At 34.0% G+C, this 15,338-nt stretch overlaps 1 protein-coding gene across 5 annotated transcripts; it reads right to left on the bottom strand.

Annotated features, from left to right (window-relative positions):
- Positions 1–1,191: 1,191 nt before the first annotated feature.
- Positions 1,192–14,642, bottom strand: LOC107008281 (probable ubiquitin-like-specific protease 2B). Of its 5 annotated transcripts, none has more exons than XM_015207244.2 (16): positions 14,376–14,642; positions 12,789–13,060; positions 12,588–12,669; positions 12,446–12,495; positions 11,303–11,485; positions 11,134–11,209; positions 10,530–10,638; positions 9,847–9,921; positions 9,168–9,299; positions 7,875–8,075; positions 7,737–7,792; positions 7,570–7,663; positions 7,173–7,263; positions 3,926–4,045; positions 2,640–3,059; positions 1,192–2,144 (listed from the first exon to the last, which is right to left on the bottom strand). In XM_015207244.2, the coding sequence occupies exons 1-16, from the start codon at positions 14,554–14,556 to the stop codon at positions 1,419–1,421; spliced, it is 2,868 nt and encodes a 955-aa protein (XP_015062730.1). In that variant the 5' UTR covers positions 14,557–14,642; the 3' UTR covers positions 1,192–1,418. The 5 variants fall into 5 exon arrangements, with proteins under 5 accessions (XP_015062730.1, XP_015062732.1, XP_027774379.1 ...); XM_015207246.2 differs by having other exon boundaries at positions 12,789–13,054; positions 14,376–14,550; XM_027918578.1 differs by having other exon boundaries at positions 12,789–12,982; positions 14,376–14,492.
- Positions 14,643–15,338: the final 696 nt, after the last annotated feature.

Here is a 15,338-nt window from a genome sequence, read left to right as displayed (position 1 = left end):
GGGGGGGGGGGTTGGGTTGTAATTGATGGTCCATTGGAAGTGACCATCATCCCCAAGTGAGGAAGCCAATTATTCAAACTGGAAGAGATGAAGTCAAGATTTCATTGGAGGGAAATCTTGATAAAGTCAGTTGTGTTAAATATGGATGGGCAAAAAGGTGATCCAAAACGTATATGTTAATTGTGGAAAAATTACATGAATGATAAATATTAATAAATAATTATTGATTTTAGTGACTTTTTTTATTTGTTACTATTTATAGCAACAGATAGCAATACTATGATAAATCAATTATATACTAAAAGTGAATATATATATATGTATGTATATAACTGTTTTAAAATATATTAGGGTTGTTTGTTAAGAAATTGGTACATTGTATTATAACTATAATATTAAAACGTATGATAAATGTATTATCCATCAATAAAACTTGTATCATATGTGTCTTATAAATTATTTTATGTAATATGTAATAAAATTATATTATAAGAATATTAAAGTGATCCAGAAAAAAGAATTTTACTGCGACAAATGATAGATATTTTCTTAGTATATCATATTTATGTAGTTCCCCAATTAATTTTTGGCACACAATGTGCTCTCTAGATTATTTTTACTTTTTCCTTTCTGAACTTTGCACGTCAATAAAAAAAAAACAATGATTAGTATGTTTTTGGTATCTCCTGATATTTTCTCCTACCTTTTTTTTTTCTTTTTTTTACGAACATTGGCTAGGAGTTCAAAATCATGTTCCAAGTTGGAGAACTTGACAAAAATGGCGTTTCACTCTTTAAGCATGGGACCAAATAGTCTCTTTAAGTAATTACGTTTGGTATAAGTTGACAAAAATGATTTTATTATATTTTAAAGTATGTTAAAAATAAGTATGTAGTTAACAATTATGGTCCTATAAGTATAGCAAAAATTATCCTAATAATAAACCTCAAGACATTAGCAACAATAAAATGGGCATCTTGTCAATCAGCAAGTTGTTTATGAATTTGTAGTTCTGGAATTAGTTACACTTTTACTCGATAAACCTACCAATGAATGAAATTATGATAGTCAAAGGAAGAGGAGAGGTTAGGTAGTAAATTGTTGTTAGTTCCAATTTTTTTTCTTTGTTTTGGAGGTTAAACGAACTGAGAAACTAAAGTTATGAGTCTCAACCACAAAGCAAGCTATGAGTAAACACAAATAATTTCTTCATCATCTACAATTTAAGGAGCAAGAGAAATAGCTGATTAATGTTCAACCATATAGTCTGTATATACACGTATTACCTCTGGACAGATAGTCCTGGACAAAAAAGTTGGATAAATGAACAGTAAATGTTGAGACACAAGATTTATTTACACTTGTACCTATTTCCTTCGGAATCCATTTCAAACAAAAAAAAGCTGTACATACAGGTCTCATGAGAGGTCTATTCTGACTCTTGCTCTTTGTGGATGGCGAAACAAATGCCGCCTCCGTTTCCCTACAAAGCGCTTCTTCTTTGATCCTGTTTCTGGTTTTAAAATAATTGCTTCAGTACAAAGCTTGGAGTTGACCTCCTCCGAATCCTGGACAAAACAGCTTGCAAGTTCCTCACTTGATGTTGAAGACAACACAATTTGGTTACTGGACACCTCTAAAACTTCAGGCACGTGCCTAGGTTTCTTTGCAGACTGCTCTACTAATTGTGAAGACGGTATCATTTCATTTTCTTTATAAACATAGATATCAGAGTAGTTAACCTCCCTATGGCACAAAGCAGAAGTACTGGGTAGGTTATTTTCCACACCATTCCGATCATGGTTCTCATTTTCCTCCTGAGAATCCAAAACGATATAACCTGCAAGTTCCTCAGGTGAAGTTGGCGAGTTATTTTTTGCTGCATCAGGATCAGACACCTCCTCTACTTTAGCCCTACGATCTTCCTCATCATGTATCTCTATAAAATATGGATATCCACAGCCACTACTGCTTCGACAACCTGGATTCATCCTTTCAGTATTGAGGCTACTAGCATTTCTTCCAAAAAACAGGGTCTCGGATATCAAAATGCTGGAAGCATGTGCTGCTGCAAAATGTTCAGCAGGCTGCCTCCTCGCTTTCATGGCTGGTGAAACGGTCATCTGCTCCTCAATTGTCTCTTCCTATTAAATATATGAAACAAGACACCAAAAGTTAACCACTGGAGATGTGCTCGGATGCGCAAATATAAACTGGATGAGAGACAGGAATAATGTGAAGTGGTAACACTAGGTTAAATATTAAGACAACTTGAGATGGGGACAAAATGAAACAACAAAATTGATTGCTTTGTCATATATGTAGTTGCAAAGGCCTCTTACCATTTTCTCTACCTTGTCCCGTACCACCCCAAACATTTATCACCCAACATACAAAGAAATGGTTTGATAACTAACATCTGGAAATAATGAAGTTTCCTAAATTATTGTCCTCGCCACTTCCTTACTTCTATCGTGCAAATTTTATCACAGACAATTCCCTGGGAACACGAGCAATCACAAAAGAGAATTTGATGACTATCCAATGCAACTATTCTATGGACTTTCATCCAGAAAGACCTATCATTTTGTCACAAAAAGAAAAGCAAATTTAAGCAAAAGAATGATAAGATTGATTACCTCTATAGGAGACATGACATTCCTAAATGGACTCAGTGAAGCCTTTTGCCCATAAAGCCGACAGCTGTCATAAGTAAGTGACTTTGTAGAAGCTGGTGGTCGAGACAAATCTCTAGAAACCACTTCTGATACTCCAGCACTCTTGAAACCCCTTATAAGGTTGGCTACAGGAGATGAAATAGGAAGTTCATCCTCACGTGACCTCAAGTCATCAGCATGACTTGCTTCTCTTGCATTGCAAGTTTCCTGAAGTAAGCTCAAACTAGTATTTTCCTCTCCCAAGCAATTGAAAGACGAGTTTTCATCAAAATCAGCCGGAGAAACCTTCTGAGCTCTACTTCTGGTAATTTCACAGATCAATCTCTTGATATGTTCCCGCTTGCAATCAACCTCTTCAGTTGAGAACCAACTTTCAGAAAGCTGAAAAATAGAATATAACCAAACTATCAAATAAAGTTCTAGTAGAACATGAATAATCATTCAACACGAGAAACAATAGCAGCGCTCCAGTAGAAGTTGATCACATATGTAACTGTCGATATGGTTTACCATCAACTCTAAGACTGTTAAATCCCTACAGGATTCACTAAAATTGTGCAATATTTAACTACAAACATCAAATTAATGAAGTAAAGATTCACAGAAATGAGAGAGGCGACATTTTTTGATAAAGAGAGGCGACATTTAACAGACAATAACTCGAGAAAAGGGGCATCTTGTAGCCACATAGTGCAACACCCTGCAGATCTTTTTTTCGAGACAAGTAACAAAACACCCTGCAAATCTTAACATTAGGCCACAAGTAACAAATGACAACAACAATTAAAAAAAACAGATGATGGGAAGAGACAAGCACAATGAATCATCATAACTCGTAGGCTCACCCCCCACCCCTTTATTGAATTTCACAACTACAGGACAGGTACATTAAATAGCCTTAAGATTTTTTACCAAACTTTATCACTCCCATCACGAAATTATACCAAGAAGTATGACAAAATGCAGACATGTAAGTTCTCAAGAGTTAAAGTTGCATGACGTAGTTCAGATTCAGCAACCTTAAAATTGCACCTCATCAACGAAACAGTTAATCCACATCCCATTCACTTCCGTAACATTATATGAAACCTTGTTATAAACAAAGTCAGGTTAATGAGAGATGACAATGAGTGAAATGCAAAAGCTTCTCCAAAGTCCAAGATATACTCGCTTCATGCCTCCCAACTTTCATAAATTATAATTCTCAGCTCAAATAAAAATTATATAACAAGGAAGAGACAGCTTACAAATTTGGAGGATGCACTTATTAGGGAGAGCTTGAAGTTGATTGGAGCCTGCTCCAGAAAAAGTTCCACATAATGGAGCAGAAAAAGGCCACAATCAAATGAGTTCTCCTGTTGTGGCAGCTGGAAGCAAAAGTATTAGGAGTGCGAGAGTAAGATGTTTTACTATAGAAGACTCTGTAGCAAAATACAGATTTGTTATGATGGTTTACTGCAAGTTTAATTTTCCAAAAGTATTTTCAAGAAGTACGCATGCCAGCTGCAACCACCAAACTTAACCCAAGTCTCGGCAAATAGATGAAATCATGAAAGAAACCAAATAGCAAATAGAATTGATACTGCAGAAAACTTAAAAATGTATACATTTGATGAAAACCCATTTGCAAGAGAATGTGGACGCTAAATCCCTTATTATATGCTATATGAGAACATTAAAGTAGTAATTCTTCCTGTAACACGTCATTTTTCACTGGAGTCTGCTCACCTCTTTGTACTCAACTGAATCCTCCTTGTATGTCCACCCCACCCCTCCACCCCCCGCGCGTCTTTCTTTTTTTTTTTTTTTTCGTATAATTTCAGGCAAGGTTGATTGGGTAAGTAGAGGAGAGCAGTTCCCAAATCGACCAAAAAGGGTCAATGGTACTGTTCAAAATATAACACAAGCCCCAAATTTCGAGTGTTCCAATGGCAAATGATCAACATTTATACAGTATAAGTAGCGCAAGAGCTTTGAACTCGAGCAGACAATTAGCAAATATAAATATGTGAGAAGCATGCAAAGTTCTCAACTGAAGGACTTGGCTGTTGAACTAATGCTACAAAGGCTAGTCAGAATTTTGCAGTTTAATTCAAAGAGCAGTATCATAGTTTTCGAAAGAGATAATTGCTTATCCAAAAAGTATGAGCATAAATCACCAGTTCACCACATAGGCCCAAGATTAAGGGGTTTTTTCCCTCAAATGTACATCGAAACAAAATCAATCTGTAGAACTGTAACATTCAGCAGGCATGATTTGAAATTTGAAAAATCGCCATGTTCAAATGTAATAGATGCAAATTAGAAAAACCAGTTGTCTACATGAGCTGTACTTTACATGGCCACAGTACTCGCAATGGATTTTAAAGAAAAAAGTGCATATAGATGATTACATTGGAGAGGTAGAATAAGATTTTTTTAAAAGAAGTTAAAAAGTACGTTACTTTATAAAGAGTAGTTATCAAGGTAAGAGAGTAAGATACAGTACTTGTGACTCGTTTGGTTTGTGAACAAGTTCTCCCGGAATTATTCATCCCAGGATTGTTCAATGTGGAATAAGAATAACTTTACAATCCCAGGATAAATTATTCCACAATTTTATCCCAACCAAACATGGGATAAACTCATCCTAAAATTAGTCCAGCGATTAGTTATCCCTCATACCAAGCAAGCCCTTAAGGAAGTTGGTCGAGTCTCCAATCCAAAAGTGCAGATTCTCAACAGCAAGTCGGGGTGCTTTTTGGTTGCAACTAGCATCTTACAAGTTCATAGTCTCTCATAATGTCAAATTTTTAGGAACTCAGTTCTTCCCATGTTTTCTCAAAAAAACCACCTCACTTCTTTCCATTGCAGTTCTAACCCTGTAGTTTAGACAAGTACAAAAACCACACCTATGCAAACTATGAACTTTGAGTAACAAATATTTCTTCATATTTCTTTATACCATCTTTTAAGTATGTCAAGGAGATGGATATTGGGCTTAACAAAGAAACTTTTGGTAGGGTGTGTAAAAATAGTGATGAATAGGGTGTATTAGTAATGTTGAAATTAGGTAAGCACTTCCGGTTTGGTGTAAAAATAACAAGCATTGCATAGTTTCTAAATAAATAAAAAACTTGCTTACAATCATACCCTAAACAAATATGGTGGAAAGGATGTGGAAAAGGTTTTGAGGGGTCATTGTGTCTTTAACCATGTATTAATAACCCTTTCATTGTTAATACCATGACGTGCCATGTATTAGTTTTATGTAGCATAATATCAAAAACCACTTAGACAAAGTGACAAACCAAATGAACCATGCAAATGAGTTAACATATTGCATCTTAGTTAAAAGCAAACACAAACACATTGAAGAATAACAGAAAATTTGTGATCGCAAAGAACAAAAATATGAAACTAAACCCTTGGTCAAAAACTTTATATACCCAATGATATGTATATTTTTTTTAAATTTTTTTTTTATTGGGTTATCGATTAACCGAAAGAACCTCAAATCATTAAAAATTAATAATAAAAAATCAAAATTATATCAAATTCTAAATCAGTAACACATTTAATATAACCTTTTTTTTTCAACCCAAATTATAAATTTTAGTTCCATTTGAATTACCCTATGCTCCTCCGAACACATTATTTTTGAATGTGACGTGGTAATATAGTTGATCATCTCTAGTGTGACAAATCAAAATAGTATGGTATTACTTCTTCTGTCCCAATTTATATGTTACCTTTTAAGTTTTGAGAGTCAAACATTTTATGTTTGGCAGAAATCTTTAATTATTTTTTTTGAAATGAAATTTATATATTTGTAAACTACGTAAAAATTACTATGAGTCACAATAATTAATAATTCAAAATGTTTAAAAGTTCTATAAAAAACTTACAGTCAAAGATAGACTTGTTTGACTCTTGAAATCCGAAAGTGACATATAAAATGGGACGAAGGGAGTAATTAATTTCAAGTGATTCGAAATTTAAAACACCACGTGGATTAATTTCAAAAGTAAATTAAAATTCTACATTCAATTATAGTTGGTCACTATACTATATTTTGAATGTGCAATAATACTTGTCCACTTTATGAAATCAATGAATAATTTTACATTAAATTCCTAATTTACCTTTATCATTAAATATAGTCATTTCTCTATTACATTTTTCAAGGCGGTTATTTATTATATTCAAATTGTGATATAGTAAAATTATCCTTCTATTTATAGTTTTTTAAAAAATGTGCAAAGAAAAATAGACAAGTATTGTTAGACAAAGGGAGTATTAATTAATTTCGAGTGGTCCAGAAATTTTAAACACCACGTGGTTTAATGACAAAAGTAAATTTTCTCTTTGTTCAATAACCAGATTTCTGAAACGACGCCCATTGTTTTTGTTTACAATAACCTGAAACATCCCTTTTTGTGGATTAAGGAATATTTCTTATTGAAGGAAAAGACATTTTCAATGCATGATAGAGAGATGGGAAATGAGTGATACCTCAAGACGGACAAATGGAAGACTCGAGAACTTCTTCGCAACATCCTCTCCTACTTCCTTGTGCCTCTCTTTCCACTCTTCCAATAAGTAACTGCACTCACATGACATGAAAATTTCTCTATTTCCATTATAATCCAGAAGTTATCTTAGTCTTTCATAGTGAAATCTCAAATATTTCACTAATATAGAGACTACCTTATAAAGAAGTCCCCAAAAAATCGTAGTAGTTAGCAATATGCTCAGTTTGGTGAATGACTAAATGCTACATAGTAAACTATTGATAAGGATGTAGGTATATATAATATACAAAAACATGGATAACTTGTTGTACATGATTGTGACTTAATTAATAAACTACTCAACCTTGTAAGTCAAAGCAACCAAAAATGGATTATACCTTTGTATAAGATTCTTCAGGCCTTTGTGGGTCCCCCGGATTGAGTCCATGTGCAAGATGCATGGAACCCTAGATGATTTCTCCATTTCTTCCTCTGCTAGAAACTTTCTCCAGTTAAGAATAATCCTTTTAACTATAAACAGAAACATACAAGCCATGGAATATACCTCTAAACGTAACAACCTCGCCAGGGTGACAGATGACTATCAAACTCCAGTGGAGACTGTCACAAGAAAATAATGTTATAGTGGAGAGCAGCACTATAAAAGCCCTAACATATAAGATGGCTCTATAACTGCTTCTACCTGAAGTTGACTGGAATAAAAATGAAATCCTTTCTAAAAAGATTAACTTTTGTGGTCCATCTACGAACTCGCAAGAAAGCAGCTCTACCTTCACAAGCTTTAGAAGGATCTCTATCCAGATCAGCAAGCTTTCTAAAGAAAAAGCTATTGAAAAAATGGAACCTGTCTTTTTCCTCCAGATTCATTTTGTTCTTCAGATACCTGATAATTCATTTCAGCAATTGAGTTTTCCGTTTTCACTCTGTCACGCAAACAGATAAGCAGGAGAAGAAAAATACAAGGAGATAAGAAGTAGAGAACTTCAGAATAACTGAATGAAAACATCCATTTCCTCGTCTTAGGATGTTGAAATTTGTGGTTTCCAAGAACAATTTTGAATATCATTGTCAGAACAATAGTGCAGAACAGTGTAGTCATAGACCAGAAGAAAGAATTCAGGGTAGATCTCCATCTTACTAAAGAATTCAGGGTAGATCTCCATCTTACTTCCATAGATGAATTGTTTTTGAATAAATTCTATATCCATTAGTACATATATGCACACAAAATTGCAAAAAAAATAAAATTAAAAGACTTTCGAAATTTTATACCCTTGGATGATGATTAGAGCCAGATAATAAGGTAATTAAAGTAACAAAAAATCCTCCATATATGACTACCCTAGTATCACCAGCATTAGTTTGTTCTCAGGCACTGGGTACTCTACAACATGGTTAGGTGTTGAAACAAGCAGACCATTAAAATTCATCTTTGGGTGTGAGCCTTGAAAGAAACTCCTGTAATACTGTGAACAGCATGAACTGGGACTACAGAAAATCTGATAGTTATTTGCAATGGGGCCTATATTTTGCAAATGGAGGTGGTTGATTCATGTTGCCCATAAACAAACATCTATAACCAGGAGAAAGGAAGGGGTAGAGCAATGGAAATAATCAAGTCTGGTAAAAGATGAACCTACTATGCGGTGAAATGATCACGCGTCAATCATGCAAGACCTTTCCTGATAAAAAAGCTGAAACACAAAGAAGTAACATTTGACCTAAAAGTAACACAGATGCCAAGCCACTAAATGGTTCTTTTTATTTGGGGTCTAAAAAAAGTAGATCATACTTCCAGATGTTGATATCGAACAACATGTCAATGGTTTTTACTAACGAGAACAACTAAGTTCAAATAGATGAATAACCAGTTCCAGAAAGAAAGATTATAAGAACAAAAAGCAATAGCTAAATTTAATTCCAATCCAAGTTAGCAAAATTTGGTAAGTACCAAAACACGTACATATAAACTCACATAATGTAAAAGTCAATGATGGTATCATTGACGAAAGTCTTAGGCTTTAATAGATCAACATCTCTCTTACTTATGGAAACAGCATCTGGATCCCCTTCTGGAAAAATAATTTCTTCAAAGTTATCCCTGGAACTGTACATAATGAAATAAGATTGAAACATTAAACAATGTGAAATTACTAAAGATAAACGGAAGTTGGAAGCATGCGTAATAGCAAGATTCATAAGTGGACGACGTATATTTATGGAAAAACTTTCAAACTTAGCTCTTAATCTCTGTCCATTAACCCAATTCAAAGTTCAATATTCAACTATCTTACTCTTTTCGTTTTTGGTGTGATTTTAAATTCATTAGATTACTGTTAAGACTAAGCTTTTACAGTAAATAGTGCTAGAAACACATGGAAGAAAGAAAAGTCTGATGCTACATGAACCCAAGATACGTAAACTAGCAAACTAGTAGTCTTTCATCCTACTCTCCACCTCATAACTGCTTAAAGACCTTGTAAAATAATTCATAAGACAGCGACAAAGACAGAAGCACTGGGCATATGGTCAACACCAGTAACTGTTTCAATCACCAATTGCAAATTGAAGAGCTGGGCATTCTCTCTTAGACCTTAATCAACTGGGCACCATCAGATGCACATTGAAAAGCAACAAGGATAAGTATCTCTTACTTGGGATGATCATGCTCTTCAACTGAAATGCTTTTCCGTCCAAAAAATGGACTATAGCTCCTTGTGGGGTCAAGTCTGACAAAGGAAGCATTATCATGATATAAACATATTAAGAAATCTATCGAACCGGGTTAAGGGAATTAACAGTGAGATTTTAAAAGCTACTCATGGGAAAATCAATAACAAATTGAACCTTAATCATCCATTCCTGATACTACAATAATCTTTAGTAGTAACACTCAATTCATACATCTCTTGTCCTCAGACAGTCAATCCCACAAAAATGATGCGTGTCATACAAGGCCAGGAGAATAAATTTAGAGAACTTCTTCAATCAAACAATTTCCAAATCCACAAATTCTAGTGGGAAAAAAACCATTCTGCTCCCAGTCTATCAAAGAAGAAAACGTACTTTCTTCATCAAAAGAAGAGCTTAAGCATTGTACACAGGAACGTAAGTCTAACATTTAAGCTTAGCCAGACAAATCTGGGAAACAATAAAAGAGTATCTCAGTGGTGCCTGGGGGAGGACAGGGTGTTGAGACATTTGACTATAAAACACAGATAAAGAAGGAATAGAAAGTAAACTTCATCATTGTCAAAAAAGAACTCAAGATCACTAAATTATATATCTATAACATAAGAGATGAGCCATCAATGCATTGTTCAATGAGGAAACTTACGCTGTAATCTCATTCCATTTATCTTTGTATCGCACATTCAGCATCTTAATTGCTTCTTGTATTTCGGACCAATCAGGGTCGAACAAAGCAAATGTTAACACAATAGCACCTGTAAATTTAGAGATAGTTTCATGTATACAAAGACTAATCATCAGCATTGGGATCCCAGCTTAGAGAATTACCTATATTCTCCCCTACGAGTAAATTACACAGAAAAATCTAACATTTCAATTTCCAAATCAAGTCTCAAATCCCTTCAAAAGCCATGTATCTGATCCATCAAACAGTTACATTCAATGTAATCTCCAGTACATTTATGAGCAACAGTAATATTTTGAGTTCTGGCAAAAATATAGCATTCTCTTCTCCAACCGAATTGTAACAATTAATCTAGCTCAAGCACAAAGCAAAATTTTCTTTTAGAGCATGACGGAGGTTCTTTAGAACAATACAGAGGATAGCATGACTTAGCTTCTTGCAATTGCAGCTAGAAACCATGAAATTGAACTTCAAATGTTGAGAAGTGTAATTAAAAAAGGAAACCATCTAATTGACAATATCGACCATTATATGGGAAAAGTATTCTATTGAACTCCTCTCAAACCTGAACTTTCATTATCAGTGTTATATACATCTGAATCCTTGCATTTGAGGTACAATTCCACAAGAGCAGTTTCAACCTATCATTAGCCACAAAGAAGACTTGCAAGTTAGCAAAGCTCCACTTGCCCTGTTGGTGTGGGGGGAAAAAGAGAGGACGCACTATTACTCACACTTTTGCACCACTCTGAATTAATAGTGATAATATCACAAAGTGTCCACTCAGATGTAAATGGTAACTTCATCCCGAAGGAGCCCTCGAGCTTTATAGAACTGCATGAAAAGGTCAAAATGGAACTTGTAGAATATGTATCTTCATACATGATGTGATCAGGTTTAACAACCACCGGAACTTTCTGCAAAAAAGTAGCAAAATGGAAGGTGAAACATATGCAATAGTTTTCTGCAAGCTTTGAAGAAATTTCAATCACAACTTGCATCATTTTTTTTTGATAAGGTAAAATTTTTACTAACAATTAGGGAATTCCCGTATACAATACCAAAAGAAGAGAACCTACAACAAGCTTTGGTTCTTAACTTTCATCATTATTTGTGTTTGATTCACTTTCTAAAATGGTTTAACTACTAATAGGGGAAAATCCATGCTCATCTCTCCTTTCTCGCTTCTTCACAAGCTCTCCTCCTGCCCCTTCACCACTTCAAGCTTGGCAGTAAAGGAAATAGCAGGAAGATTGATGCAACATCAGCAATATATCATATCCTCAAATCAACTAAACACATACCTAATAATGGAACAGACATCACATTCTACCTTGCTGATTCACATTATGAGGTTTGAAGTGTAATGGAATGAAGGAGGAGTTGGGGTTTGTGTTGTATGTACCAACATACAGCCTGAATCCCACGACAAATGATTTTTAATTATTGACGTGTGACCTACGTTGCTCAGACTCTTCAAAAATGCAAACGGGTGTGAATCCGAGACGGGTGCAGCATCAAAAGTGGAGAGTCCGCACAACTAAGCGTGTGACTGATGTCTAGGTTCAATATGCTTTAGGTTAGAAGTGCATTAACTAATAAACTGAAGCCTACACTATGTCACATGAATCTTCCAAAAGTTCAACAACACCAAGTTGCCAATGGAGAAACTGAGGACAGCACATTGACTAGAAGTAAAATCCGAACTACTTTTAGAAAGATTACTATTAAAAGTTCAAAGTTATGATGGAACAAACAAAGTACCCAGAGAGGCTCGCTCTAGCAGATAACAAGCAGTAATATCATTTTTCTTATGGAACATTCAATTTTCAAAATTATTGAATTATAGCAAAGACTACAGAGAGCAGCAAGCTCACCGTATCACATAGATTAGGACTCTGCATCAATTCTTGTTGGTTTCCAGAACCTTAAATGAAAAAACAGCACATCTACATAAGCAAATAAATGGATTTATATGAGCAACTTTGGAAAATATGAAATGATATAATTTAAACACACCCTTATTTTCTAGCAGACAACAAGCTGGCTTGGATGATTCGACGTCTGTAGCATCATCTAAATCAAGAATAACTGGTTCATTCTGCAGAAATTTTTGGATGGCATGGTCATAAAGTATTTTTTTAATCAAGGGGATAGTCATAAAGCATTTTTAGCAGTATGGTAAGTTTGAAACATGAAAAAAACGAGAAAGTTGGGTACATCAGCAAAATCTCTCCGACCAAAAGTTTCGCCGTCAGTGATAGAACATTCAGGTGTTTTCACTCTTGTTATATGGGATTTGGTCCCAGAAGTGTCACATTTCGACTCAAGATGACAAAGCCAATCATCTGTCGAAGGCCTCAAATTTGAGGACCTAGATGCCACAGTGGAACCTGACTCCAATATATTCTTTTCTGCAACATCATCACTATCATCAATATGTAGGATTTCAATCACCGGATCATTTTGTGTACTACTTATTTCTCCTGCAACTAAGAAAAGTTGTTAAATAGAATAACCAGTACTTCAATAGTCATAAGAAGAAAAAAGATAAACTAATAGATGGACAAAAAACAGGATAAAAATTAGCAATGAATAAAGAAAATATCAAAAGGAATCAGCAAACAGAAATGGGTGTCACAGAATATATTAGCACCTATAGTTTGATCCAAAGTTGCAAATGACATTTTCACTGGTTTAATAGATAAACAACATTGCTTACTAAACGAAGCAGAAACTTTTTTGTTGTAAATTTTGAGCACAATCTGGTCACAGATCAGAAGAAACTGCAAGAATAAGCTAAAATCACAAGCTTATGTTTCTTGATCCTTATATATATATATATATATATATATTAGCTTATTCTTATCCCCAATAACTTCTGTTCAATGTGTCTATCACCCCCATATATTAGTGCATGACATCCTGAAACTGATTACATGTTATGTCCTTGTACATTACCTTCATTCTTCTGTTACATCACTGTTATTCCTTTTCTTTTGAATCACCTTCTTTTCTTTCAACTTTTATACTTTTCCCCTATTCTTCAGATATGCAAATTTTACTTTCTTGCAGTAGTGGAGGACCATGATAAACTAAAGCGTCCAATATATTCTAGTTCTGTCATTCTAATAATGTGTTCAGTAAAGAGGAAGATAAGGGAGCTATATCAATATTCATGTGATAGACAGTTCAAACAAAGCCACTCAAATTCCAGTTTCTTGGAATAGTAGTTAGAAAACAAATCCAAACCAAGAAAAGCAAGAAGTGAAGCAAGAAAAGCAATTGTGAAGTAAATTAGGGTTTTGCAGAAACATACAGCAAGGAAGGGAGATTTTTTCAATTAACATGAATACAGAAACTCTGTTATTGTAATTTAAAAAAAAAAACTGGTCAAACTGCAAGAATAAGTTAAATCATAAAATTAGGTTTCTTGATCCCTACATATATATTAGCTTATTCTTGTTCTCAATACTTTTGGTCGATGTGTCTATGACCCCCCACCCCATGTATTAGTGCATGGCATCCTGAACCTGATTACATGTTCTGTCCTCGTTCATCACCTTCACTCTTCTGTTACATCACTGTTACTCCTCTTCTTTTCAATCTCCTGGTGTTCTTTCGACTTTCCCCCTTCTCTTAACTCCAACTCAGAATATGCAATTTGACGAAAACGATGATAAACTAAAAGCATCAAATATATAAGATAATGAAACTATATCCATATGGGACTCAGTTTCTTGGAATAATTGTTAAAAAGACAAGAAAAGAGTTTGTAAAGTAAATTAGGGTTTTGCAGAAACGTACAGCAACGGAGAAAGCAATACTTATCGATGGGAGAATTGAATTTGTTAGGTTTTTGAATTTTGAATGTTTGCAATAACTTTTTAGAGCGTTTCTCAATGCGTTCATCTTCAGGGCTAAAATCGAAAACAGAGAGATCGTTATTCTTGCCAGGGTTTCCACTGTTGCTTCTCGTCTTCGTCATTGTCGACGATGGATCGTCTGAGAACTTTACACTACTTGAGGCCTATTTAAACATATCAACTATTTGTATCCCAATTGAAACGACGCGCTTCGGCATTTGGAAAGGTGCTGCAAATATTTGTTGACTAATATTTTTCTCTATTAATCAAATTCGTTTTTTCTTTTATCATCTTAAATCTCTAATTAATTAAAAAAAATTATAAGATTTTTATATATTTTAAATTATTGTACTATTTTTTACTTTATTTCAATTATTTTTTCTATCTCATTTTGTATAGCTCTTTTTTATATTTTTAAAATATTTTAAATTTTTAATTAGCAAGAATTTTTTACATAATTTTTAAAAATATTAAAAAAAGAATAAGACAATTAAATTATAACAAAGAAAGTAAAAAAAGAATTTTGACAAAGAAAGTAAAAAAAGAATTTCAAAATGGGCTTGGTCAAAAGCAAACATGTCAACTAATAGTTACCTCTGCTTCTGGCTGCTTCTACATAACTTCTAAATACATAACATATTAAAAATAAAAAGAAGGAAAATCAATTATCAAATAGAGAAAATATGAAAAAATCCAAAAATCCTCTTTATTTTATTAGAATTTAGAAGTAAGCATGTCGACAGTATTGCCTACTTATGATTGCTTTAAATAATAGTTAGTGGACTTAAAAGTATATCCTATATATGATTGCTCAATTTTTACATTTATATTGAAAAAAATTCATCAAATATGTAAGAAATTTCTAATGAGGACCATATAAAAAGTGTTTGTTCATGCCCACTTT

The sequence above is a fragment of the Solanum pennellii genome, chromosome 1, assembly GCF_001406875.1.
Source record: "Solanum pennellii chromosome 1, SPENNV200".
In the NCBI taxonomy this organism is placed as follows: Eukaryota; Viridiplantae; Streptophyta; class Magnoliopsida; order Solanales; family Solanaceae; genus Solanum; species Solanum pennellii.
The sequence above is the reverse complement of the archived record's forward strand: the minus strand, read 5'-3'. Positions and strand labels throughout refer to the sequence as shown.